Source organism: Ptychodera flava, chromosome 4 (genome assembly GCF_041260155.1).
Source record: "Ptychodera flava strain L36383 chromosome 4, AS_Pfla_20210202, whole genome shotgun sequence".
Taxonomy (NCBI): Eukaryota; Metazoa; Hemichordata; class Enteropneusta; family Ptychoderidae; genus Ptychodera; species Ptychodera flava.
The window spans coordinates 1,442,718-1,470,232 of record NC_091931.1 but is presented as its reverse complement, the minus strand read 5'-3'; the positions used below and the strand labels follow the sequence as shown (position 1 = coordinate 1,470,232).

Sequence of the window (27,515 nt, the reverse complement as noted above, 5' to 3'; positions counted from 1 at the left end):
GTTTGATAGCCTTGTAATTTGGTATAAAGTCCAGAGGGATGTTATCAGATAAATTTTCTGCTCAAAGTGTTGGGAAAGCCCCCAAATTTGTATATTTTAGGTAATTTTGTCAGTTTGTGACCTTAAATGACCTACACCAACCCTGGATATGTTGTGAGACAGTTTCGAAGGCTGTGGACGTAATTTTGTCATATTTGGTATCAATTTGTAGGAAATTTTGATCCAAAAAACAAAGCTGAGGTGAATTTTTTCATTGCAGACTAATTTTTGCAACTTTTCTATGTAAGACATACACAGTTCGTGTTCTCTCCTAATTTAGAGATGTATTATGCGCACTCGCAGTATCGTTTTGACCCGTTGACCCTTTGTTGCGCGTGCGTACAGCAGGAAGTTGGTCTACCTAAATGTCAGAGGTCAGAGCTAGCTACGATCGCCCAAAGTTTTCTGCCTGACTGCCTACCGTGTGTACTCCTTCAGAAGCTTCTGCTGTATGCGGGAAACTTGCCAAATCAGGTCCACAGTTACAATAAATCAGCAATCAACGGTAAATATACCTCTTTACAGTGATCCCATGATAAATTTGTGGAACCAGCACTTCATTTTAACTTTCCTAGGAGCCTAGCTCTGGGTGGCAGGGCTGTGTGTTACCGGCGTTGAAGCCATGACACCGGTAACACAGAGCCCTGCCACACAGGGCCCACTGCCCGGACTTGTATTTCATGTTTGCATGCACAGCAGTTGCAATATACTTTTGTACCGTGGACTGTTTGTCCGTTTTTGATCATTTCAAGTATATTGCCATGGGGCTGTGTATGGTTTAAAAATATGATGATGCATGGAGGTAGAAACTTCTTTTTGCCATCGCCACGGTGAATGTACGTTGATGCTCCAACGGACGACTGCAGAGGTATGTTGCCGTTATCGTCAAAAACAAAAAAGCTTCCGCAATGACCCTCGGCGCTCCTATGGCTTCCGTAACTGACGTACGTTTCTAAAACTATATATCATTTCCCTTCCCCTCAGTCTTTTGCTACACACCAAGGACACCAAAGGAGTCTCGCCATAAAGAGGTTGGGAGCATCCGGACTAATGGAAGGAAACCAATTGAAGAGGATTTTTTGCCAGACGTATGACACCAGGAGGATAAAATTTGCCTAAATAAAATTTGCTCCATGTGCATTATAAAGTTTATGTAGTCAAGCTTATAGGCTGATTTTCACGTTGTTTTGATTTTGCTCTAATGTTTTTGGGCAAACTATTTCCTCCTAAAACCTAGTTTGTACGAGGGTTTTGTTTTGGTTTTGTTCTTGTTTTAGCATCATTATTATATTTTGTGCACAGTGCAATGAAAGCATTTGTTCTTAGGTTAATATCAAAGACATGTCAGCAGCATATCACTTATAGTTACTCAACAGGACTGTCCATGCAGCTCTATAAAGTATTATTACACCTCATGTATTATTCAGGTACTGTGATTGGCTGAGACTCAATCACGTGATATAGAACAAAAAGTGATAGAACACGGCTAAGGTGATATAGCCCTGTCGCGTGCGCTGATATAGCCCTGTCGCGTGCAGTGATATAGCCCGCTACCATGTTCTGGAATACCGCGCGTCCTTTCTGCCCGTATCACATCATCGCGTACATTTGCTTGGTATTTTCTGTAAAGCAATGGTTTTTGAAAAGGTACAAGAAATTAACTCGACCTGAAGTACACGACGATGTTTAGTACATTAAACGAGAAAAGCTTGAACAACACTGTCTTCGTTTTTAGACGTTAATTCAACTTCATGTAGCAGTGCGATCGAGCAACAAATAGAACGTTTCACTGTGGTGAGTCTCGATCGACACTTGACTGCATTCTGAGCAAAGTTTCGAAAGCAAGTGTTTGTTCGGTGTAATAAAATTAATAACACACGCTAGCACGGGCAAGATCACGATTTGTTGCCTGCCCTCGGGCTGGTGCTCATGATGGTAATATTGATGATACCCTCGCCTTCGGCTCGGGCATCATCAATATTACTGTCATGAGCACCATCCCTTGGGCTGGCAACAAATCGTGACCTTGCCCTTGCTGGCGTGTGTTATTATTTAACTACAAAACAAGACAGAGAAACACTTACTGCAAGAGGATTTTTTTGAAAATTTTAATACTTATATTGTCATACATGTTCATGGTGTTGTGAAATATAATAAAGATACTGCAATATGACCTAGTAGTGTTTTTTTAATTCAGATCCTCAGTCATGAAAAGCAATACAGAATTACTGGAATAACAATGCTGACTAAATTCAAAGTATCTCTTGTAGAAATATCCAAACTGCAGACCTTCAAGATGCATCACCAAATTGACTAATCACTGGGCCAGGTTACTTGCCCATGTGAGCCCTTACATGTACCATCTCAAAAACAAAAATTTACTATAAATGCTTGGCAACCCTAACCTCAAAATTCTTTGTCTCTCTAGAACACATTTGTTATTGTACTCTACAATATCTGATACATGCAACATTTATTTTAAAATGGGATCAAAATCCTAAATATTTATAATGGTTTTTCATGACCTAATTGCACAACAGATGTTGCACAAGCTAGTGGCTGGACTCAGATAAAGTGAATATTGCATGTAATTTGTAAAGGAATAGAGAAGCTGATTGGCTAAGTCATTCACAAACAACACTGTGCATAGTTGAATCACTGGAACTGTCTCTCGAATCCACAGACTATACAAGAATTATAATCATACCACACTTGACTTGGCCTTGGCGACTACAATGTCATAATACAACTTGTAATTAGCATTATCTTTATTTCCCCTGTTATCACTTAACATCAAACCCAGTTTAAATTTTAACCCATCTACAGTGCAGTATGTAACTACTGACTGTTGATTTTAATTTGTATACTGCCACTTGACGTAGCCAGCCCTGCATACGATGGTGTGTGTTCCTGGCGTTACACGGATGGGAGGCCGTATAACGCCGAGAACACACACCATCGTACGCAGGGCTACCACTTGATGCAGCTGAACACTGTGATGAAACTGGAAAATTAAAGGCTGTATTTTTTCACTATAAGAATTCCTTCGCGGGCTGTTCTAAAATTCGCCATGCATAAGATCGTTATATTCTTGGTATGTATACAAAGCTAAAACGTCTGAAAAATAGAAGTAGGCCGTTATGCATGTAAGAAATTGTTGAGTGTCCCCCGATGTCCTCCATGGCGCAACGGCCATAAAATGCTGGCCTTTGTGTCCACCAATTGTTCATCGACAGTTTTGTTCACGTGGGATGCAAAAATCGGCCAAAAAGACACTGTACGATGGATTTGAATATAGCTGAATGAAATCATGGATATGCTGACAGAAACATCATGTCGGAAACCCTGAGAGGACCGCTGAAAGTATTGCATAAAATCTACCGGAATTTCTAACTTTACACCCTCGCTGGTAGCCGTGAAGTTAACTGAAAGTCCAAGCTGTTTCTGCTTCCAAGCTTGAACCAAATATGACTCTCTATCACCGTTACACAAGAGCCTAAAGCACCCGGTGTGGGACGCGAGGCCTGAGAAAAATCCATTTTCGTTTTCAACGGGTAGCTTATGCAAATATGAATATGCGCATGCGCAGTGCTGCAAAATACATCTCTAAATTAAGAGAGAACACGAACTGATACAAGAACTGATGAGAAATTTGGATCCAGGATAATTCCAGATGTTGTAATCACCACCCACAGTGGAAGGCATTTCACTATCTGTAAACTAACTTAAGTGCGGTTTACATTAGAATGATAACACTCATCGGATTAATTAAAAAATTCCCAAGGTTGTAAATACATTTCCTGTCATCTGGCGTTATGTAATACCAAGGGATAGAACATTTGATATTCAGGAGGGAGTAGGGTCTAGAAGATTGATGAGGTGGCATTACTTTTTTACCAGATCCCTTGTACATTTTTTTACCCACTCCCACCTTTTCTTTTTATCAAGCCTTCTCTGTCTATTTTTTGTTGTTGACATTTGCTTATGTATTTAGGATCTGCTTGTCCCATTGCTGCAGAAGTTGATATGCATGTTCCTAAAGATTATCTCCAGTACCTTAGTTCGAGACCGTATTTGCTTTTGTCATTCTTGTTCCTGCTTTAAATATTTCTTGAATGGACCAATTCAAACCGAATGTGAGCACACTGTCCTTGACGGTATTTTTAAAGACTATGTTTTGGCTAACAAATATAAAAGATGCACACTGACTTACATTCTTCAGTGACTACAAGATTATTGCAGACGATTTTCTCTTGGTCATAAGCCGAATTGGCAATTTACTACTACAATCCACAACTGTTGCAGTTGACAGTATAAAAACACATCTCAATTTTATTTTACATTGCAGATTGAAAAGTTTTCTGGTCCTATTTTCATCGCACCTGATGAATCTGATTCGTCTTTAAAAGTTCTATTTAATAGTTCCGCATCATTGCGCTTGTCCACAGTGTTACGGCTGAACACCAATGCATCCTCATTTACTATTCCACTACATTGCTACAATGGAACACTTCAGGTATCCATATCTATTCTGGCTATCTCCTGCTGATGAAAGAAACAGATGGATCATGGAATAATAATGGCTAACTTCCGCAAAGACCAGTACAAACTTGTTGCAAATAGATCTGATCAAATAAAATTGTACCCTGTGTAAAAAATCAACATATTAATTTTAATATGTGTCTCACCGTGATAAGGTACATTGGAAGACTTGTAGATATAATTTGCTGTAAGCTTGATTCAATCAAATTGATGAGACAGACCTTTGAATAAGTTGGCACACAAACCAAGAAACATGAAAATTCTATACAGGATAATTTGGAGCAGATCATTTCAATTTTCCAAGATCCTGAGATGGATTTTTGTTATGTTATTTATACTAGTGATTCATAATATGTGTTTGTTACAGTATATTGTGCATTCTGCTGAAGGAAATCAGATCAACTTTGGTACCATGGGCATTGGAGATGTCAGAAGTATGACTTTTACAATCATCAATAAAAATCCTATAGCGGTAAGAAAATCTCATTTTGTGATTTCCTTGTGATATTTTATTAGTCCCTACGGACACCGTCCGGGGGACTTATATATAGGTTTGGTCATGTCCGTCTATGCGTCCGTTTGTTCACGCAGATATCTCAGAGATGCCTGAAGTGATTTCTTTCAAACTTGGTACAAGGATTACTTCATATATCATACATATGCATGACAATTTGTTTTGTGATACGATCCAATATGGCCGTCATGCGGCCATTTTATTATGATTTTCTCATGTATAGAGCCATAACTCAGACATATCTCAACCGATTTTATTCAGAGTTGTTCAAGGACATTAACATATGTCATACACATGCACGTCCATTCGTTTCATGATATGATCCAATATGGCTGCATGGCAGCCATTTTGTTACAATTTTTTTCATGTCCTTAGCCAAAACTCAGGCACGTCTCGACCAATTTTATTCGAAGTTGGTACAAGGACATTGACCTATGTCATACATATGCACGTCAATTTGTTTCAAGTTATGATCAAATATTGCTGCATGGGGGCAATTGTTACAATTTTTTCATCTCCTAGCCACAACTCAGGCAGGTCTCAACCAATTTATTCAAAGTTGGTACAAGGACATTGACCTATGTCATGCATATTGATTGGTTTTACGATAAGATTGAATATGGCTGCATGGTGACCATTTTGTTACGATTTTTCCATGTCCGGAACCATAACTAAGACATGTATCAAGCGAATTTATTCAAAGTTGGTACAAGGACATTGACTCATGTTATACATTTGTACGTCGATTTGTTTCATGATATGATCCACTATGCCCACATGGGTGGCCATTTTCTTATGGTTTTTTCATGTCGAGAGCCATAACTCTGGCAAGTCTCAACTGATTTTATTCAAAGTTGGTACATGGACATTGACTTATGTCATACATATGCATTTGATTTTTTCAACAGTAAGATCAAATATAGCTGCGTGGCGGCGATTTTGTCACAATATTTTCATGTACAGAGCCATAACTCAGACATATTTCCACCAGTATCATTCAAAGTTGGTAAAGGACATTGACCTATTTCATACATATGCTCGTCAATTTGTTTCATGGTATGGAGCAGTATCATGTCAATTATCGAAGTTTCCTAATTAGGCTGATATGTCAACAAATACTGCATCAAATTTCATGAAACTTGGTACAGATGTTAACCTCACATTGCTTCAACAATGAAAAAGACATTTATCAGTGTCATTTTAATTAATTTGTAATTGCATATGTAGTGAACTTTCCTAATTAGAGTGATATATCCACAACTACTGCGTCAAATTTGATGAAACTTGATACAGATGCTGATCTCATAGTGTTGTAAATAGTGCATCAAACTTTATGAAAAATGGTACTGGTGATAGTCTGTCAGTGTTAGGATAGTATGCAAAAATGTTTGGCAACATCCTGTCAATTAATTCCTAGTTGACTAATTTAATGACCTTTTGTAATTAGGATGGCGGCATACATTGGTTTTATGTTTTCACCACCATGGAACCCATTCTTGGCCATTGAGGGCCATCTGTATCAAAGTATTTTTAACGCAGACCTAATTAATGAAGAGGACTCTATCCTCTCTGAGGACTTGTAATCAAAGTACCCATTAACAAGTGGAGACTTTGTCATCAGCGATGACTTGTTTAAATTTAAAAGACCTCTACAGTTCTGAATGTAGCACTTAATGCCATCTTGTCTCAATTGTTTTTTAAAGTTGTGTCTATATGTTGCTTGTACAGTAATAAGGTAAAGACCTCAGTAACTAGATACATCATGGATTGAAGATGTGACTTTGTGTACAGGAACATTTTATATTGATCAATATTGAAATGGGATAAAAATAATATCATAAAGACAATTCAGATGAAGAAGATAGTGACAATGAAGCAGTTGTGATATGTGAATATCTATTGCACCTAAAATATCATCATTGTTTGATGTCTTCATGACAGATACCGTTACATGAGTGGGGTTGTAACATTGATGGTACCAGAGTTGACCTACTTGGTGTTGAACCGGGAAATGGAACCTATTTGTCAAGAGTACACAATATTTCTGAAATAGACACTGACCCAGTAAGTTTCAGCATTTTTATGGTACTTTCATTTCAAATAATTTCTCCTAGCAAATATTGAAGCTGCAGAGTTTGTCAGATATGTGGATTGTCGTCCGTTGTCTGTAATTATTCATCTTCTTCTCAGAAACTGCTCGTTTCATTGCTTTGAAATTTAGTACACAGGTTCTGAGGGGTGACTGAAGTCACAGTCACTGTTGTTCAAATTGTTGCAGAATTTGAATATCTGTATGTGGGGAACAATTTTCCCATTTATAGTGTCTTGTCTATTTATAGACAGAGAAGCTATTAGAGTTGAAAACCAGTACGATTCTGTCAACTTCTAACTTCTGTCCTTCAATATCCGTCAAGGTCATGCCATCATATCATAAACTGGTGGGGGTGTTCATGGTTTGGGTTGAGGTGTAGGAGAACGATTTTGAGCTGTGACAAAAATCAAAAGGGACTTAGCAACAGTGTTAAGCCTTTCACCAAGGTTACTTAGTTGGCTGCGATCTATTACAGACTACTGAGCTGACCTTGTAGGGGTACTCACTTTGTGTTTGCGCACTCTTTATGCGCTAGGTTTGTTTGGTGCAGCGTTTCGTTGATATCCCCCTCATGGCCTCATGTGATATGGGCCTGTTGCATAATCTGCAGATGGATCATATGCCTCTGAAAACGGTCATTTTGTAAGCCTGTTGGCATTTTCATAACATTTTTTCTCATTTAATTTTGCAAAATATCGGCGAGTACCTCAATATTTCAAAATAACTCTTCCCAATCTTTTCCTTGAGTTTAAGAGTCATATGAATGAAAATGAGTGAAAATTTGAGACAGGAAAATCGAACATCAGCATCTACGGCGGCCATGCTTAAAGGTATACTGTCACCTTTTCCAATTTTGCCACAGTTACCATGGAAAGAGAAAATCTAACCAATCACAGATTTTAAGGGGTTGGCCGCTTTTTAAAAACAGTGCCTTCACATGGGCATTTTCAATACCAAGGAATGCCCCTTTGACCCTATATGGGCATATTTACATTACAGGTGACTGTATACCTTTAAAGGGCCTATGACATGATTTCCAAACTTTATATTTTTTCCCTTCAAAAACTCAGCTATATCTATAGATTGCATATTGTGTCAGTTTGGAAAGATTTGCGCAAAGGGCGAAATTTGACTCCTTTTTCATGCCTGGTGATCAGGGGACCTCTCACTCTTCGCACCCGAGCCAGGCAGTGGTATTTGCATATTGACAAACATGTACAAATGACGTCATTTTGACCATGCTATTGTCACAAAAGTGTTTTTAGCGGTCCTTGCATAAATTAGACCACAAACAAAGTCAGCTATATAAACAGTGCTCACAGACACCCAGTAAACACTGGCAAGGAAGTCACACCGGCGGTCCAGCTGCTGGGATTTATCAAGTTGCTTCCAGCGTGGACAGTGTTGACCAGAATTCAGAAAGTGATTTCAAGGGGAATTAGCTTGAAGGCAACCCCAGGCATGCGGGACGAGCAGTTCCAAATCAGAGTCAGATTCTGACTCTGAAGGACAAAGCGTGACTGGACAAAGCAATAGAATGCTCGAGACAGATTTGAAAGTACGATTAGGCTACATTTCATTTCTTTGTATAAAAATAAGACAGTATCAGTCTCAGTTTGAACTTTTCATGGTTTAATTTATTTTATAAAAAGTGGAGCAATCCTGCTCCTGAGTGTTTCGATTCAATGCATTGCATGTTGTAGCTGCAGTACAGTACACTCAGTGTGACAGTGTGAATGAGCAGATTATGATTATGCTGTTCCAGGCTGAGGTGTTATTTATAAGAATGATACAATGTTAGATGGTAATTGATATTTAACTGAATTTGACTTACATTGTATGTAACTCTTGTACTGTATAAACCCTATCAATTCATCCAGAAAAAAATAATTAATATGATTTTAAATAATTGAATTAATTAGGAAATCAACAAAGCCAAAATAATTTTAGTGTAGAATTATTAGAAAGTTCAACCTTTTTGACAGTTCATAGTGAAATGCTTACCATGTGGGATGATTAAAACATGTAAAGGCAACTTTCCTGAATCCCAACTTTGACATATTCTGTACCATCATGTATTGTTCTCTGTATGTTATCTGAAAGAAATTGCTCATAATAGTTTGTCATGATAGGTTGGTCAAATAAAGAGAGACAGAAAAAGTTCCAATTTCCATTTATGGTCGACTTAAGTAAGGATAAAATAAAATTACATTTTGAGGAAAAAAATAGAGCGGTCAATTAAAAGAGTGGTCAAAGTGGTAGGGTTTTTATGATAAAGAGTAAGATTACTCATGTTCTATTTATAGCAATTATGCAATCTGTGTAAACAGTGCAATGAAAGTGTTCCATGATTCCTTATAATGCTTTTGATGACCTTGAACTTAAGTTGCAAACATTTGTCTTTGATGTGCTTTCTCTGAGTACCTACAGGCTCAACTTATTCAACAGAGCTTACTTGCAATGTTAATTTGAGAGTCAAAATGTGCTTAGTTAATAGGATGAAAATACTGATAAAGATAACAGCTGAAGATTTTTTATAACCTTACAGACATGCTGTTTTACTTATGACATAATCTTGATAAGCAAGGCATGTTTACTTTAATTAGAGTGTAATTGACTCTTCCTTATATTATTATAAGCAGTAGTATCAAGTTGAACAAGCTGATATTGATAGGTTGGTCGGCTGTTGGAGGTTAAAAGCTGTAAAAATAAATGTATGTATGTATGTATGCATGTCTATCTGTCTGTCTGTTTGTGCGTATGTATGTATGTATGTATGTATGTATGTATGTATGTATGTATGTATGTATGTATGTATGCATTTATGTATGTATATATGTATATATGTATGTATATGATAAAGGTGCCAAAGCAACACAGAGACAACTCATATGTCTGGTAGGTAAGCGCCAAACACGTCGAAATATGGTTTTGTCGTCTATTAAACGTTACTAATTATCACAAAACTCAGGGGTTGAGATGTGACGTTGTTCAAATGAACATGTCGGTGTCAAAAATATGCAAATGAGGTAAGAAAAAGGGGAAATCCTGCAAATGTGCAGGAGTGGTAGCATGCCAATGACTGAAATAGGCTACTCCACTGACCTTGAGTCATTTCCAGTCATTGTTTATGAACTGAGAGGTATGTAAGAGTGCCTTCAACAGCATACTCCGAGTTCAAAAACCGAGTCGGACTTACAAGTCCGAGTACTCGGACTTGCATACTCCGAGTAAAACTGCTTACTCGGACTTGTATACTCCGAGTGCATGGCCTACTTGGAGTTGAATACGCCGAGTTATACTTGCTTATAGAAAAACAATGCTGGAAAAACAGAGGAAAAATTTGATCTTGTGATAAAAATTTGCAAACAGCGTATACAGTACATGTACTTTCAGTCGCTCAGAGAAAAGAGTTGTTACGATCTCTCTGATCTCTGATCTGTGTAAAATACCAGGTACAACACGCTCAAGTCATTGTCGTTGTCGAGTGTAGCTACCGTCACGCAAATTATTAGTTTGTCTTGTCTTTTCGTTTCATTACAGGATCAGATCCTGATTTGATACGTGACTTGAATTGGGCACAACAACGTTTCAAGATCACCGCGATGCATCGCGGCGAATTACATGTATTAGAACACGGATGCCGCGCCATTATCGAATGACCTGTCGACCTGTGACGTCATGGCCTTGGTTTGCCTGCGTTGCGTTGCGAGGCCATGATAGACTTGCCCAAGCATTTTAAGCATATTTATGTCTTGATAAAATAATTGAACTAATAATTTTTCAAAATAAAATTAGCACAGTGCGCCCCTGTATAGTATGAACCCAGTGCGAGTGACCACTTGGTCGTAAACAATGACCTGACTTGACCTGTGATGTCATGCATTGATTTCGATAATGGAACGATACTGTGCGATATCGAACTGAGTTACTGGCAGGACTTGCCTGAAGTTTATTGGCTTTACTGTAAATGTTATGTGTAAGTCATCTTTCAAGAAACTTCGCTGCTGGCCGTGGCAGCAGCTTTCTTCTGAGGGTAAAATCACGGTCGCTCCTTGTGGAGGGATCGTGGTTAAATATACATTGCGCAACTGATTACAAGACATCGTGAAAATGAATTCTCTTTTTCAAAAGAGCAGATTTTCGACATATCGATTCGCGCTAGCCGTAAACTCTGTGAGAAATAAAATACCTTTTTTTCGACAGATCGTTTCTTGACCGGTATGGCAAAATATGCATTTTTAGGAACACGTATCGGCGTATTCAAGTCCTTGTAGGCCATGTAATCGGAGTATACAAGTCCGAGTAGGCCATGTACTCGGAGTATACAAGAACGAGTAAGCAGTTTTACTCGGAGTATGCAAGTCCGAGTACTCGGACTTGCAAGTCCGACTCGGTTTTGGAACTCGGAGTGTATGGTTTGAGGTACTCCTACATACCTGGAACTGATACATATTTGCAGACCTGCTGAAACCATGAGGGACTGTGTTGAAACATTCCTCTGCTAAGCCTGCTTCTAAAGTTGACAGTACCTAAAGTGTCAGACCTTATTTACTTTTGTTATTCTTGTTTTTCTGGTTTAAATATTTCTTGATGGACCAATTCAAAACAAATATGAGCACACTGTCCTTGACGGTATTTTTTCAGGGATGGGACAGGTTGGAAATGAGGGGTGAGAGACAAAGGCACTCCTATTGCTGCATGTGGATGCAGCCACACCATTCCATTGACAGCATACTTATTCACTGTGTTGGGTTCAAGTTCCATATTGTACTGACTGTCATACAAGGATAACATAAGCAAATCAAATCAAATAAGAAAAGAATCAATGCTGTTGTATGGATTTTGCTGAACATGGCTGATTTTAATATTTCGCCCAATATATTTGGTATCCGGCAAAGGCATATTTTGAAGTAAAGTCAAAATTAACACTACATTGCTGACAATATATGTTACCTTTTCTGCATGAACTTTTCTTTTTTAAATTATAGTATAGTAGTACTTCAAACAGATTAACAATTATTTTTATGTCAACCCATAATTTTACATCACAAAGACTGTTATTCTGCCAAAATTTTTATTTTTTCAGTCATTTTATAAATTTTGCACTGCACAAGATGATTGAACAAACTGCAATGTTTGAATATGTTAAACTCAAAGAATAAAAATCCTTTGGTCACAGATTAAACTATTTTTTGTAAAAAATCTTCTCTGAAACCGCTTGTCAAATTGCTCTGATATTTGGTATGCAGGTTGTCAGGGGTGACGTAAGGCGGATTTGTTCAAATCTTGCGGGCATTTGCATATGTGTATTTGTGTGGCAATTTTTAACATAATGACCGTAGGTCATGTTATTGTGATGGCGTTGAGTGGATGTCGGACAGTGAAAATTTTCTGTAAACGACAAAAAGTCAAAAACTGCTGAACAGACTGTGTTGATATTTGGTACAGATGTTGTGTTGATATTTGGTACAGATGTTTAGACCATGTTCAAGGTTCCAATTCCTCAAAATGGTGCCAAACGGATCAGCGGTTAGATAGATATGGGAAATTATTGACCCCCTTTTTCAACTAATTGATTTTAGGGGCCTTCCATACGTGTATTTTTGGAAGGTACACCAATCCTGCATTTTGGACTGTTTTATGAGATATGGAACAGAAATGTGTGTTAGATGAATGCTAGAAACATTGAGGATGCACTGAATGGAAGTATCAGAGATTTCCATGCTCTTTTGGGCATCAAAAGCAAAAAAAAATCCATATTTCATATTTTAGATTCTCACATTTGAGACGACCCTAGGCATTTGTCATATTATCTCATATCTGCTCACTTCAATCTTGAGTAAACATCCTTGAGTCAATATAGAGACTTTGACATTTACATTCCAGAGATTAACCTGTTCACCCCCAGTTATCTGTAAAGAGGTCCAAGATCACCATTGATAACAATGGGTTTGGGTAAAACCATTGTGGTGAAAGGGTTAAGTATCCAGGACATAACATGTTACAGTCTTTACTCCTAGACAATGAAGTTACAAGTTTTAGGTTAGTTATCAAGCTAGCACCAGCATCTGTCCTGAGCATCTGTCCGTGTATTCTCACAGGAAATTACAGGGAACACAAACTTATTTGAGAAGTTTCTCTCCTCTTAATAGAAGGTATATTACAGTTAAAACCTGTTATGGATGGATTGCTCTTAAATGATCTGAAACACAGTTATTGCCCATAGCAACAAGTCTATAGCAAGATTTATGTGAAGTTCATGAACTTACACAAGCAGGGCCTGAAAAATATAATTCTTATCCAGTTGTCCCCGGACAAGTAGCCTCTATTTTTCTACTTGTCCGTAGCAGAAACTCACTTGCCCTGAAAATCTCCCCCCCCCTCGGATTACCCAGATTGTGGGACCTCTCCTACAATGGTTTGTGACAAATTGGTGGTATTTACAGTTTTTAACTGTAAAAAAAGTATATAACCATAATGAAATTAATTTAATATACTTTCGTTGTTCATGGGAATTCTTGCTAGTTACTGCATTAGATGTGTTCAACAGAAATAAATAAGATGTTTCATTACACTTATGACGTCAAACTAAAAGTGATTGAAGACAATAGTCTAATGCAGTCATTTAACATGATTTTTAGCTCCCATTTGCCATACATATATGGCAATTGGGAGATTATATGGTTGAAAAAAGTCTGTATGTGAGATGTCTGTCTGTATGTATGTATGTATGTATGTATGTATGGATGTCTGTCCGTCCAACACAAAAACTCCGAAACTGCTGCATGTATAAAGCTGATTTTTGGTGTAGTGATGCCATATGTGGTCTAGATGTGCCGCTGTTAAAATGAACTTGTTAGTCTCATGGATATGCAAATGAGGTAGAAAAAAGGGCGAAAATGGTCAAAAATCAATAACTCAGGAACTACTCATCTGATCGTTGTCATATTTGGTTTTTAGGTACCTTGGGCCCCACTTATTCAAACATATAGATTTGGTGTCAATATTGGCTGCTTTCTATTTTTAATGAATTTTTTTTTCTCTATTTTTTTGCCATTTCAGTAAAAAATTGTTTCCTCTGAAACCTATGGTCTGTTCGTTTTAAAATTTGGTTTGCAGGTTTCTTGTGATGACCAAAATAAGATTCATTGAAATTATGGCAAAATTTGCATATTTGTATTTTTGGGCAATTTTTGGTCAAAAAAATCTTCTTTGAAACTGTGTATGCCATTACTTTCTAATTGGCTGTGCAGGTTCCTAGGAGTGACCTGAAGATGACTCGGTGAACTAAAGGGGAACTTTGCAAATTTGTGGTACTTTTTGCCATGCTTTCAAATTTGGTACACAGGTGAAATGTAGTAGGTCATTCATTTTAAGTCAAGTACTGCCTGTGTGAAAGCAGATTATGATTGTGCTGTTCCAGGCTGAGGTGTTATATATAGGAATGATGCAATGTTAGATGGTAATTGATATTTAACTGAATTTGACTTACATTGTATGTAACTCTTGTACTGTAAGAACCCTATCAATTTGACCAGAAAAAAATAATTAATATGATTTTAAATAATTGAGTTAATTAGGAAATGAACAAAGCCAAAATAATTTTAGTGTAAAATTATTAGAAAGTTCAACCTTTTTGACAGTTCATAGTGAAATGCTTACCATTTTGGATGATTAAAACATGTAAAGGCAACTTTCCTGAATCCCAACTTTGACATATTCTGTACCGTCATGTATTGTTCTCTGTATGTTTTCTAAAAGAAATTGCTCATAATAGTTTGTCATGATAGGTTGGCCAAATAAAGAGAGATAGAGACAGTTCAGATTTCCAGTTGTGGTCAACTTGATAAGGATTAAAAAAAATTACATTTTGAGGAAAAAAATAGAGCGGTCAATTAAAAGAGTGGTCAAAGTGATAGGGTTTTTATGGTAAAGCTGGGCTGTAAGATTCCTCATGTTCTATTTATAGCAATTATGCAATCTGTGTGAACAGTGCAATGAAAGAGTTACATGATTCCTTATAATGCTTTTGATGACCTTGAACTTCTTAAGTTGCAAACATTTGTCTCTTCAGTGTGCTTTCTCTGAGTACATACAGTCTCAACTTATTCAACAGAACTTACTTGCAATGTTAATTTGAGAGTTAAAATGTGCTTGGTTAATAGGATGAAAATACTGATAAAGATAACAAGCTGAAGATTTTTTATAACCTGACAGATATTCTGGAGTTTTTTTGACATAATCTTGATAAGCAAGGCATGGTTACTTTAATTAGAAAGTAATTAACTCTTGTTTATATTATTATAAGCAGTAGTACCAGGTATCAAGTTGAACAAGCTGATATTGATAGGTTGGGCAGCTGTTGGAGGTTAAAAGCTGTAAAAATAAATGTATGTATGTTTGCATGTCTGTCTGTCTGTCTGTCTGTTAGTCTGTATGTATGTATGTATGTATGTATGTATGAATGCATGCAAGCATGCATGCATGTATGTATGTATGTATGTATGTATGTATGTATGTTAGTATGTGCGGATGTATGTCCATCCATATTAAAAACTCCTAAACCGCAGCACCTACCATCTTAGTATTTGGTGGACAGGTGCACCCAGGGTTGAAGATGTGAATTTGTTCAAATGAATATGCCAAAGTCAAAAATATGCAAATGTGGAGGGAAAAAAATAAAAAATCCTGCAAATTGCTAAAACTCTGTAACCACTGACCAGATTTGGTTGAAACTTGGTATGCAGGCTCTTTTTAGTGACTTTAGTTACATATCTTCAAATTTTGGTGAAATGTTGACAGTTGTATTTTTGGGGTGATTTTCCCATTTTTGGTCAAAAAATCTTATTTTCTGAAAGCTCTCATCCCATTGCTTTGAAAACTTGTATGTATTATCCCAGGGTTTGCCTTTGTCAGATTCGTTCAAATTGTGGTGAAATTTTCATATTTGTATTGTTGGGGCAATTTTTCCCATTTTTTGTCAAAAAATCATTTTCTCCCAAAGTATTTGTTGGATTGCTTTAAAACATGGTAGTCTTGATCGTAGGGTTGTTTTCTGTCAGATATGTAAAAGTCATTATGAGATGGAGCATTTCATATTGCTGGGGTATAAGATTAATTTTGACTTACAACAGAATTTTTTTAGTAATCAACCTGTAAGAATGCAATGTCATGTGTGTACTAGTACTTAGTATTTCTGTAAAATGGGAGCACAGTGTCATTGACGCTATCTTTTTTTACTACAGCTGTAAAGTTCACTTCATTTTAATAATTTCCCAAATGATCAATACTTTTCCATTAAAATTGCAAAAAAATAGGTTGAAAACACTATATATATAAGAGGAACTCCTTTCTCTTCGCAATGGCAATAGTGCCATATCACTGTTTTGCAAGCTAGGTGGCTTTTGTTAAGGTCCGCTACAATCAACATAGGGGGTCTTGACCATATAAGGAATTCGGCATGGTGACCGTCTCAAGCTTGCTGTGTACGATCAAAGAGTTGCATGAGTCTCCTTCTGGAGAAATTTCTGACAGCAAAATACTACTTTGAAAGACAGGGATATAGTGCTGCAACAAAATTTTTGAGTTACTGATATTTTTAGGCAAAGTCGTTAGCTTCCAGCACACCAAATACAAATGCAGTCAATTCCGTTTGATACTCCGTGCAGTGTGGCTCGAAATGTCATTACTACTATAGCTAGCAGGTTAGTGGGGTAGAGACCGTGGTTTTTACAAAGTTTGCTTTACTGTTTCACCGTCCAAATTGTTTGGTGAAAAGTTAGTTGTTCTTTTTAAAAGGATGGATGGCGGCTTCCGCTTCAAACATAATTGTCTGATTATTATCTCGTTACATTTTACAAGTAAAATGAGTGGGGAAGTACGTGGCCCAGCATTTGCCCCAGGGTCCAGTGCAGTGGCTAGTGAATGCACATCGACTTGCTCATAACATGAATCGCAAATTGTAACAGAGTAACTGATTTTTCTTTAGTGCGTCGGTAGAGACAAAAAAAAATGGCCCTGATTTTAGTGCGTCCCAGTGACCAATGTCTGGTACTTTGGGGGACATTGTTTCGAATTTTGCGTCAAAAGACACAAAGCAAAACACTGAGTTTGCTCTGAACTTTCTGCCCGCAGACAAGAGAGGGCTAGTTTTGTGCTAGTCCGTTTTAGAAATCAGTCTGTCCCGGGCATCGGGCAAGCGGATTTTTCAGGCCCTGACAAGGTATTAGACAAAAAGATGACCATGACTTTGCTGCCCTACTTAATCATCTTGCCCCCTTAAATTGACAAATATTTATAGACCTTTTTGTAATAAAGGCAGGGAAGATTGGCTTACGTTTCCAACACCATGGTATGGACCAATTCCTGTGATGGCCTTTTACCAACCTTTTAGCAGTAATTCAGTTTATTGCTATCTTAGCTTCAATTACTTCTTTCAACATTTATTTCATTCAGATTTCCTTAGCTAAGTGTATAATTTTGTAATCTTAATTACTGTCAACTTAGCTTTACTAACTTATTCTAACCTCATAATTCTTACACTACTGTTATACCTTATAACCCCAAAATTTTTCAAGAGATGCATACCGGTACATGATGCATACTGGTACATGATTGTCACTCAACAAACCATTCACGAATATATCTTCTGCTTTTTTCTCCATATAGATATACATGTCCCTTTTCTCATGAAAATGGACTGAAAATTGCAATGTGAAAAATAGTCTTTCATCTATATGTTGCACATTGACTTCGTGATCTGTCTAATTCACAGTGAGTAGGGTTGTTGAAAATGCCAATAATACTAGGCGGTCATTATGTCCAAGCGCCATTGGTAGTATTTTTCATGTTTTGGTCCAAAAATCTTCTTCCCTGAAAGCAGTTGTCCAATCTGTTTAAATCTTGGTATGCAGTTGCTAGGGTGACCAAGGCAGGTTTGTTCAAATTGTAGTGAAATTTGGATGTGTTCATTTTCGAGGCAATTTTCCTGTTTTTGTTTAAGAAATCTTGTTCTTTGAATGCAAAGGCTAGTGAACTTTCGAAGATCAAACAGTTAGTGTTTGTTAGTTACCAAGGGGCTTATACATGGATGTGTGATATTTTCAAAACCCTGTAAAAGATTGATAACAGTTTTTTTCCAGTCCACTAAGATCAGTGTCCAAGTCCTCGAATAGGGTTAGATATCATCTGTGTTTGTTTTCATGTTTGAAAGTGTAATCTGACTGACGTTGATGACTTACATAGATATAATCATGATTTGTGTTACAGTTAGTGTTACCCCCACATCATTATGCAGTTTTTCGAATCGAAGTAATTGGTCCAAATCAAGAGGGGCAGTTTGTTAGTGAAGTGTTACTCAAATCACCCTATGAAGTCATCAGTATTGCAGTAATCATGAGAACTGCAGATGGATGTCTACAAGCAAAGCCTGAAGAGATACGCTTCAGACCCACATTCCCTGTATGTATCAAAGACATTTAATGACACCTTGGAAAGTCATGTCAATAAATTAAACCTGTGTATGCATGTGCATTTCCCCATAATTTACACTGTTCAGTGTAATGTTTATGTATAGATCTACTGGTTGCTCCCAATGCTGCTGTTACCACAATTTTCTACATATTGCCATGGTGTTTTCGTGTTTGTTGTGCAGTTATTGTACTTTCTTGAAACAATGCCAAGACGTTTGCAATATTTTCTGATTACATGTTGAGATAGTCGTACCTCATTACAGAAGAGGGAAAGCAATATTAAATGAGAAAAGCAAGAAAGATTTTAATCATTCACTTGGATTGTATTCAAGAAATACAGCAATATTTTTATTTCTCATTTGTGTCATTTGTCATTCTCTCACAGAAAAATTAAAATAATTTGTTCTTACAGGGACATGTGGTTTATCAAAGTTTAACATTGCTTAGTTCATTTAAACATCCAATGACATTGGAAGACATTAAACCCGAAAAGAAGGACCCAAGATTTTATTTTAAAAGTGGGAAAAAATCAGGAACTGACATTGAATTAGAACCAATGAAGAAAAACAAGGTAGGTCATAGAACATTTGTGAGTATTGAAATCAAAAACTCTCTTTTCAGATGGTCTTATTTGTTAGGTAATTTTAATCATTTGTCAATATTGTTTGAAAGAAACCCCAAAGAAAGCTGTGTTTTCCTAATGAGAATTACAGGTAATCATTATTATTTGTAATTATTAAGTATTTGTAGAAGTTTAAAGTTTGTGTCTGTGATACAAGCAGTAATGCAGATCATATATTGAGTTATACTCTTTTTACATACGTTAAGGGGGTGCTGCACCAAACACAGCATATTTCGCTCAAAAATCACTTTTTTTGCTAATATTCATTCAATTTTAATGAATTTGTTAACTCGAGATTAAAATATTGGTTGGATTCACCTTTTAGCTTATCAAGCAGTCGTAAGTGACATGATAAAGACGTATTAATTTATGCAAACGTATGCAAATCACCCTATTTCCGGGTTTCTTTCTTCTCCCAATTTCAAGATTCCCAAAGAATTTAACTCCAGTCTGGCTGGGTCAAATTACGTGAAATTTTCACATTATGTTCTTTAAATGCTATATAAAATAACTACTATTGTATTTGGCAATAAAGTTCTTACATTTTGATAAGAGGCATTTTAATTTTGCCAATCATGATTTTAATCACTATTTTTGAGTGTTAGTCTTTCAACCCATGCCATTTTAGAATGAGGATAGATAATGCAAAATAAAAAAGTCGTTTTTTAGCTCACATTTGCTATACCAATGTGAGGTTATCATATAAGCTGAAGTCGATTGTGTCTGTATGTATGTACCCTACCAGACAGATGTAAGTTGACCACTTCACGCAGTTTTTCGACGGTATTTTATCGTAATTAATTCAGGTAAACATCGTTATCGGACATTATGTACCGCGGGTGGGTTATAATCTTCACGCGAACAATGAACGTGTACTTCGAGCAAACATGACATTGCGTGTACTTCAACACAGTGCGTTGCTTGTGAACAGTAAGTGTGAGCGCCACCTACGGTTCATCATCGTAGACGAGAATTTCTCAGAACCACCTCCCCGATCAAATGACGGATATGGCCGTGTGTTGAATAGTGCAGGTTTGAAACGCCAGTGCCTTTGTTGTATTGCAAAGTATCTTGATTGGCCGATGTAGAACTTAAAAAATATGAACTTTTCATAGGTACGTAACATAGACTAATTATTTTGTTTTGTCTATAGTGCATGTCATGCAATGTTAATTGTCATGTTTTATTGTATTTCTAACAATAGTAACATTGTTTATTTCTTTCAAATAAACTTCAGACTTTTCAAGAAAATCTACCTCGTTTAGTTCTATTAGACGGGTAACAGATTTTCGTTCCATCGGCAACTGATGACGCCGACTGTAGCATGTAGACAGTATAGGCTGTAAGGTGTGTGTGTGTGAGGTTGTTTCTAAAACGGTATATTGCGTGATATAAATTGCCGAGAAATTCACTCTTTAGACCCCCTTTGCTTATAAAAAGCCTATCATCATAATGATGGAGGAAACGAGGCAAGTTCAAGAAAACGCAACACAGGAAACAACCTATTATTTTCACGGGCCCTGTTTTCCAACCTCATCGTCACGTTACGTAGATTGACCAAGGTTTCTAACCATGTGTAGACAACCAACGCACGTCGGAAATATCGTCGATAAGATTGTTAACATTTCCCGTGTGCCGTCTTTGTTTGCCTTTGCTAAACTGGTGACGCACCCAACGTGAATTCAGTGTTTTGCCCATAATCCTTGATAGCCGAGGGCTAAAGAATCAATTGACGGATGTTACGTTTCCTCCAACGTCCGTATTGCATGACCTTTCAACTCTCTATTGACGTACTCATTTCAGGGTCAGTCACTCCACACAGAACAGTGCCGAGATGTTTTGAAAGAAGAATTTTATCGACCTACAAATGCGCCCGATTTTATGTTTTCTGGCTGTAAAAACATAGGCACAGTAAGAAATTTGAACTTCAAATTGTATCTCTATCGACAAACTATGTAAAATAGTTTTATGAACAGACCCGATTTTAAGTTTTTCGGCCGTAAAAGAAGTGTCGGAACGATATCAAATTTGAACTTCAGATTACCTACAAACAATGTGAATGGTCTCAGATACGGACCCAATTTAACCACGGTCCCTTAGTTTTCAGTTGTAATAACGCCGGAACGTGAACAGTTTTGAACATTGGATTTTACAACTGTAGGGTCATTGTACATTTCTGTCAGTAACGGATCCAATATTCATTTTAACACGATCGTCCTTGAAACGTCTGAACAGGAACAGTTTTGAAAATAGGAACCGTGGGATTTTATCTGTACCGACAATCATAAATAGTGTCAGGAATGAACGGAATTGTAACTTGTTTTGAGCCATTAAAAAAAACGTAAGAACGGGAAAAGTTTTCAACATCCATAGCTGGGGGCCGAAGGGGTAATTTCCTAATAATCGCTGGATGTTAGTACGTTTTCTCCGACATCCGCATTACGTAATCTTTAAACTCTAGTGACCTACTTAAATTATTGTTCATGGTCAGTCACTCCACACAGAACAGTTACGAGATGATCTGAAAGTACAATGTAGGACTTTATTGATACCTACAACGCGCCCGATTGATATTTTTTATTTCTGTCGTAAAAACATAGGAACAGTATGAAATTTGAACTTCCAAATTTTATCTGTATCGACAAACTATGTAAAATAGTTTTATAAACGAACCCGATTTTAAGTTTTCTAGCCTTAAAATAAACGTTGGAATGATATCAAATTTGAACTTCAGATTAACTGCAAACAATGTGAATGGTGTCAGATACGGACCCAATTTAACTTAGTTTTTCGGTTGTAATAACGAATAGTTTTGAACATCGGATTTTATCTTTACTGATAAACATTGTGAAATAGCATCGGGAACGAAACGAATTTTAAGGTTTATTTTAGCCATAGCGTGAAGGGAAATGTTTTCAACATCGGATTTTATCTGAATCGGTAGATATGTAGAAAAACATTTAAATTGTGTCAGAAATGGGCCGTGATTTAGGGGACAGAAGACAATCTCCCTGAAGTCGATGAATGTCCTGAAGGGTAAATAGCTCAAAACAGCGATGAAACTTGCTTGATTGACCCCGCGATGTGACAGTCTTTCTGATGATTGTTACTAGGGTACGGATTGCTGCAGATAAACAAGCTTGCGTAAATAAATTAATAAATTAATGCTTGCTTTCCCCAGGGACAACACAAAACGCGTTGGAAATCACATGTTGTTCTCCCAGGTCACTGTGCTCGTCACTGCAGGTCGGCAGTCGATATCGACCAACTATTGTGACTAAACTTAATTCCCCTTTGTAGGTAGCATGGCAGAGTTTTTGGTGAAATAGTTTTTGGTAGCCGGTCACAGACACTTCGTGTTCTTGACGGCTACATGGATGATCTGCCAAATTAACATGCGCACTCCGTACACAAAAGCCCGTGACACGCAACTTCCCATCGCGCGGTGGCTACATCCCCTAGCCTACGTTACCGTACCAAAATCCGGTTTATATGACATCGACATGCAAGCTGCGATTTCAAAATAATGATCTGCGACTGCCAGTATCATGGTGTGAAATAAACATTACCCTTCGCTAACTCGCAACCTTTATGGTAATGAGTTGTCATAGTAATCCTACAGTAATCGCTATACTGTTTACCATGCGTACAGTGATCGCATCGGGCAACTCAAAATGCTACAAGTCTTACTTCACATGTATATATTGGGTATCATCAGTGAGGCTATTTTATTCTTGAATTTCTTTAATTGCAACAATGTTACACAATAAAGGTTTAAATCACTTGCCCCGTTTACGATACGTGTGTTTTATACCTTTTCACTATCGAGTCGATACCATTTTAAAGTGATCCTTTTAGGTACGCTGCGTACAGGTTTCGTTTCACGTAATTACGTCCAATCATTAAGTTGCTTGTAGGCTTACAAGTTCACCTGAGACCTGTTAAGATACAGTGCTGCAATAAAACTCCGGCCGAATATTGGTAACATTTCTGAAATCCTACCAAGCTGCAATATTAGAAGTTCAGGCCATAATGTCGAAAAAAGGTCGAAGTCATCAGTGGGTAGGTGGGCGGAATTTCAAGCAGACGTCGGGTTTTATTTGCTTTTATATAATACCGCGGTAAACACATGACTCTTCCTGAGAGTAAAGAACTACTGTATTTTTAATGTAGCTTGAGACTTGATTTTCATTTTAATGACCCCCGTATACGGTAACTTTGAGGTTCAGTCAGTAACAACACAGGTAAAACAACGTGAAAGAGTGGTACACAATTGCACAACCGGGTAAAAAGGGGTCTTACCAATATTTAGCACAAGAAGGCAAACAGCAAACATACCCATCTTGCATATAAGTCGTACAGAAAACAAAAAATCTCCGAAAAAAACCTTCTCAACACTGAACGAAAAAAGACATGTTTACCGGTATGCGTGACATAAGTAAAAACCTCTTTTCATTACATTCCCGCGTAACCCCGCGCACTTTCATTTCAAGTGCACGGTGAGAAACATTTTAAGATCGGAGCAATTTGAATAAGTGTGGTTTGGGTTAACATATTTTTATGTAGGCGTAAACAAGATTGACTCTAATGAATTTGAAAGTATTGATCCATCTCGGTATAAGACTTACTGGATATATTTCACAAACGGCCCATGGCCCATAACGGGTGTGACTCTGACCTAAAACTGATTACCGCGGAATTTCACGTTTAGAGAACCATTGAATCTCCCATCGCCTATGGACATTTTTCACTATTGAACAACATAATACGTCTTCAACATAGTCTAAACTTGTTTCTCATTATGTCATTTATTGAAAACCTATTGGAATAAAAGCAAGTCGGCAGATATGTAGAAATTACCGCAGCAAGTTAAAAGGTCAATGCACTAATTTCTCCCTGGCCGCATTTACAGTAACATGCTCGAAAGAAGGTTTACTCTTACGTTAGAAAAAACAGTTTGACGTGCCACCGGTATAAGCCAACTCTCTAATAGCCGTATAATTTCCACTAATTTTTTGGGGTATATAAGGCCCAACATAAATATGGTAGCTATTGAACGAATCTTCCGCGGAAATTCACATCACACTACCGTAGCTGGGTGCCAGTTTATTTCCCGATACCGTAAGCTTTAACGCACTCGACGATTTTTATGAATCTTTACTGTCTTTCATTGATACCAACGATTTTCGCCCTATTGCAAAACAAATCATATGAAATCGATATCTGCAAAGCGCAAGTGCCATTTTCTCAGACAACATCAATTAGGCGAATAACAAAGTGTGTTTTGTGATCACACAGAAATGAGGTACTGAATTAGGTAGGTCGGACATGTGTGACAGTAGTTATCACAATCGTGCCGGGCTGCTCCTATGACATAGCGAATGGGCCTTTTCTTTGTCACAGGCGGTCCTGTATGCCGTGAAACAACCCTTATTGCGTGACACAATTGAAATCATCCTTAGTTACATTACTTCCGCTTTCAGCAGAGAAAACAAAGTTTAGTGCTGTGAGATTGAATTACGGTACATTGAGGCATAGTTATTGGAAAAATATTTTCATTTCATTTCTAAGGTTTACTCACAGGTATGATTTATCACGGTCTGACCGGTACCAGTGTGATCTGAAACTGATTACCGCGGTACACGCGTTCGGGGCAGCATTTACATTTCTAATCTCCCGGCATCTATCAACATTTTGCACTTTTAGACAACATAACGTCTTTCAAAGTGTTTGGCTTTGTATCACTCGTTACTTGAACCCCTTCCCCCTTAGAAGTATAACTGAAGAAAAGTGTGGCAATAGCAGGTCAAGTCATACGACGAAACTTCTGTCGTTTCCGTATCACCTTCACACTGTAACGTCAGCTGCTGTTATTTTAGTTGACTTTTTTCTTCACGCTGATGTGATATAACATGGCAAATGAAAGCAAAACGAAAAACCGATATCATGCTCTCAACACTGAAAGACATCCACTTTTACGTTCGGAACATTTTTACTCACATTTGGTATACCAATGTGAGGTTATCGTATAAGCTGAATTGATTTGCATGTCTGTATATTTGTGGGTATGTGCGGATGTATGTCCGTCACACACAAAGGCTCCCATATTGCCAAAGCTACCGTCTCAGTATTTGGTGTACAGGTAGATGTAGGGGTTGAGATGTGAATTTGTTCAAATGAACACATCAGTGTCAAAAATGTGCAAATGAGGTAAGAAAAAGGGAATTTCTGCATGTGTGCAGGAGTGACAGGCAAACTCCACTTATCTTGAGTCATTTCCTGTCATTGTTTATGAACTGTTACATATTAACAGAACTGCCCAAACCATAGACAGTAGAGGGGAGGAAGACCGTCAGTAGAGGGGAGTTGTTTATGAATTGTTACATATTAACAGAACTGCCCAAACCATAGACAGTAGAGGGGAGGAAGACCGTCAGTAGAGGGGAGTTGTTTATGAACTGTTACATATTAACAGAACTGCCCAAACCATAGACAGTAGAGGGGAGGAAGACCGTCAGTAGAGGGGAGTTGTTTATGAATTGTTACATATTAACAGAACTGCCCAAACCATAGACAGTAGAGGGGAGGAAGACCGTCAGTAGAGGGGAGTTGTTTATGAACTGTTACATATTAAGAGAACTCTCCAAACCATAGACAGTAGAGGGGAGGAAGACCGTCAGTAGAGGGGAGGAAGAGCGTCTATGGTCAAACTAAGAGGGGCTAGCTGCCTTTCAGCTATGCATGTTGCTAAAGTTGACGTCCGGTACCTAAAATTTCGGACCGTAATTACTTTTGTCATTCTTGTTTTTCTGGATTAAATTTCTTGTTTTTCTGGTTGTACTGTGCAGAAATCATTGTCATAACATCAACGTAGAATTTTCCTGCGCTGAACAGATAGAAACAATATTTATTGTTGATCTTTGTTAACCCACACTGGTATGTACCAATTCTGATCAAATTTGAGCGACACCGTATAATTGCGGTATTTTTTTTCTGGTTGTACTGTGCAGAAATCATTGTCATAACATCAACGCAGAATTTTCCTGCACTGAACAGATAGAAACAACATTTATTGTTGATCTTTGGTATCCATACTGGTATATACCAATTTTGATCAAATGTGAGCGACACCGTATAATTGCGGTATTTTTTTGGTGTTTGTAACTACCGGTATTTCACAACCAACAAATGTTACAGAAAGCAGTATGATTATTAATCATACTACTTTTATCATTATATTGTGTAAAAATGTGTTAAAACTTTATTTCTCTGTTTACTTTGCTGTTATGTTTTAATGAGAAATAATTCTTTTACGATTCACAGGCTCAAAACCCATTATTGTCGCAGTTTGACCCAAGCGTCATGTCAATGCGTGACGTAATGATCCTGATACGAGTCCGACCATATAACCTGACCGTTGCCGCAACCGTTAATACATTTCTGAAATAATATGAAGCTGCAACCTTAAAAGTTAAGGCCATGATTTCGAATAAAATCGGCCCTTAGGGTCTCTTGATTTTCATCGAGGCATCGGGTTACCAGAGTTACGTTTTCATTTGTCTTACGCCATTGAATAAAGTGACAGTATTTCTCCTGTAAAATTATGCAAGACGTCCCGGTCACCATCAAAATTCTAACTTGACATGCCTTATGTCAAGACTTGAAGTACAGAATTACTGACGAGTTTTCAATTACTAGTAGTACGTGTAGTTTCCAGCGTTGAAGATTGCCCATTTTCTTTTGACGTTGAACACATTGAAAATACGGCATGTGGGTTCAACGCACTTTCGCTTTAATATATTCACGTACACTGATTTAGTCATTGTTACTAAGCAACTATCAGACATGTGTCAGAGAAGTTCAGTTTTCTTTACACTTGGTTTTGAGGTTTTAACCACAAGACTAAAAGACGGTGAACGGATTGCTGGATTGCTAGTGTTGACGTCCAACATTGTATATTAACCTTTTCATTCTAACAGGCCTGCCATTCACCAAACTTATTTTTTCATAAAATAATTTATCGGATGTTTTATTATAGGTCAAAAAGACTTGACCTGCTCACAATGTTGAGAATAAAATTCTTTTGTACGGGACACCTCTGTACGACACAGATAAATGTTAAAAATGTTGTTACCTCACCAGGACTGAAAATAAACATGTGAAGGTCATTTTTTCCAAACAGGAACAGTTTAGGACAAGTGAATATTTTGTAGACGTCAAAAGAATCTTATT

General features: G+C 37.4%; 1 protein-coding gene across 7 annotated transcripts in view; it reads left to right on the top strand.

Annotated features, from left to right (window-relative positions):
• Positions 1-27,515, top strand: part of LOC139130335 (transmembrane protein 131-like) — a 273,369-nt gene that overhangs the window by 111,024 nt on the left and 134,830 nt on the right. For all 7 annotated transcript variants that reach the window (XR_011551826.1, XM_070696090.1, XM_070696089.1 and 4 more), the window contains exons 13-17: positions 4,388-4,555; positions 4,949-5,053; positions 7,037-7,159; positions 18,459-18,650; positions 19,074-19,232. Coding sequence is in view for 6 of the 7 variants with exons in the window: in XM_070696090.1 (XP_070552191.1) it covers positions 4,388-4,555; positions 4,949-5,053; positions 7,037-7,159; positions 18,459-18,650; positions 19,074-19,232 (747 nt within the window). In the remaining variant the exon portion in view is untranslated. The remainder of the gene's footprint in view (positions 1-4,387; positions 4,556-4,948; positions 5,054-7,036; positions 7,160-18,458; positions 18,651-19,073; positions 19,233-27,515) is intronic.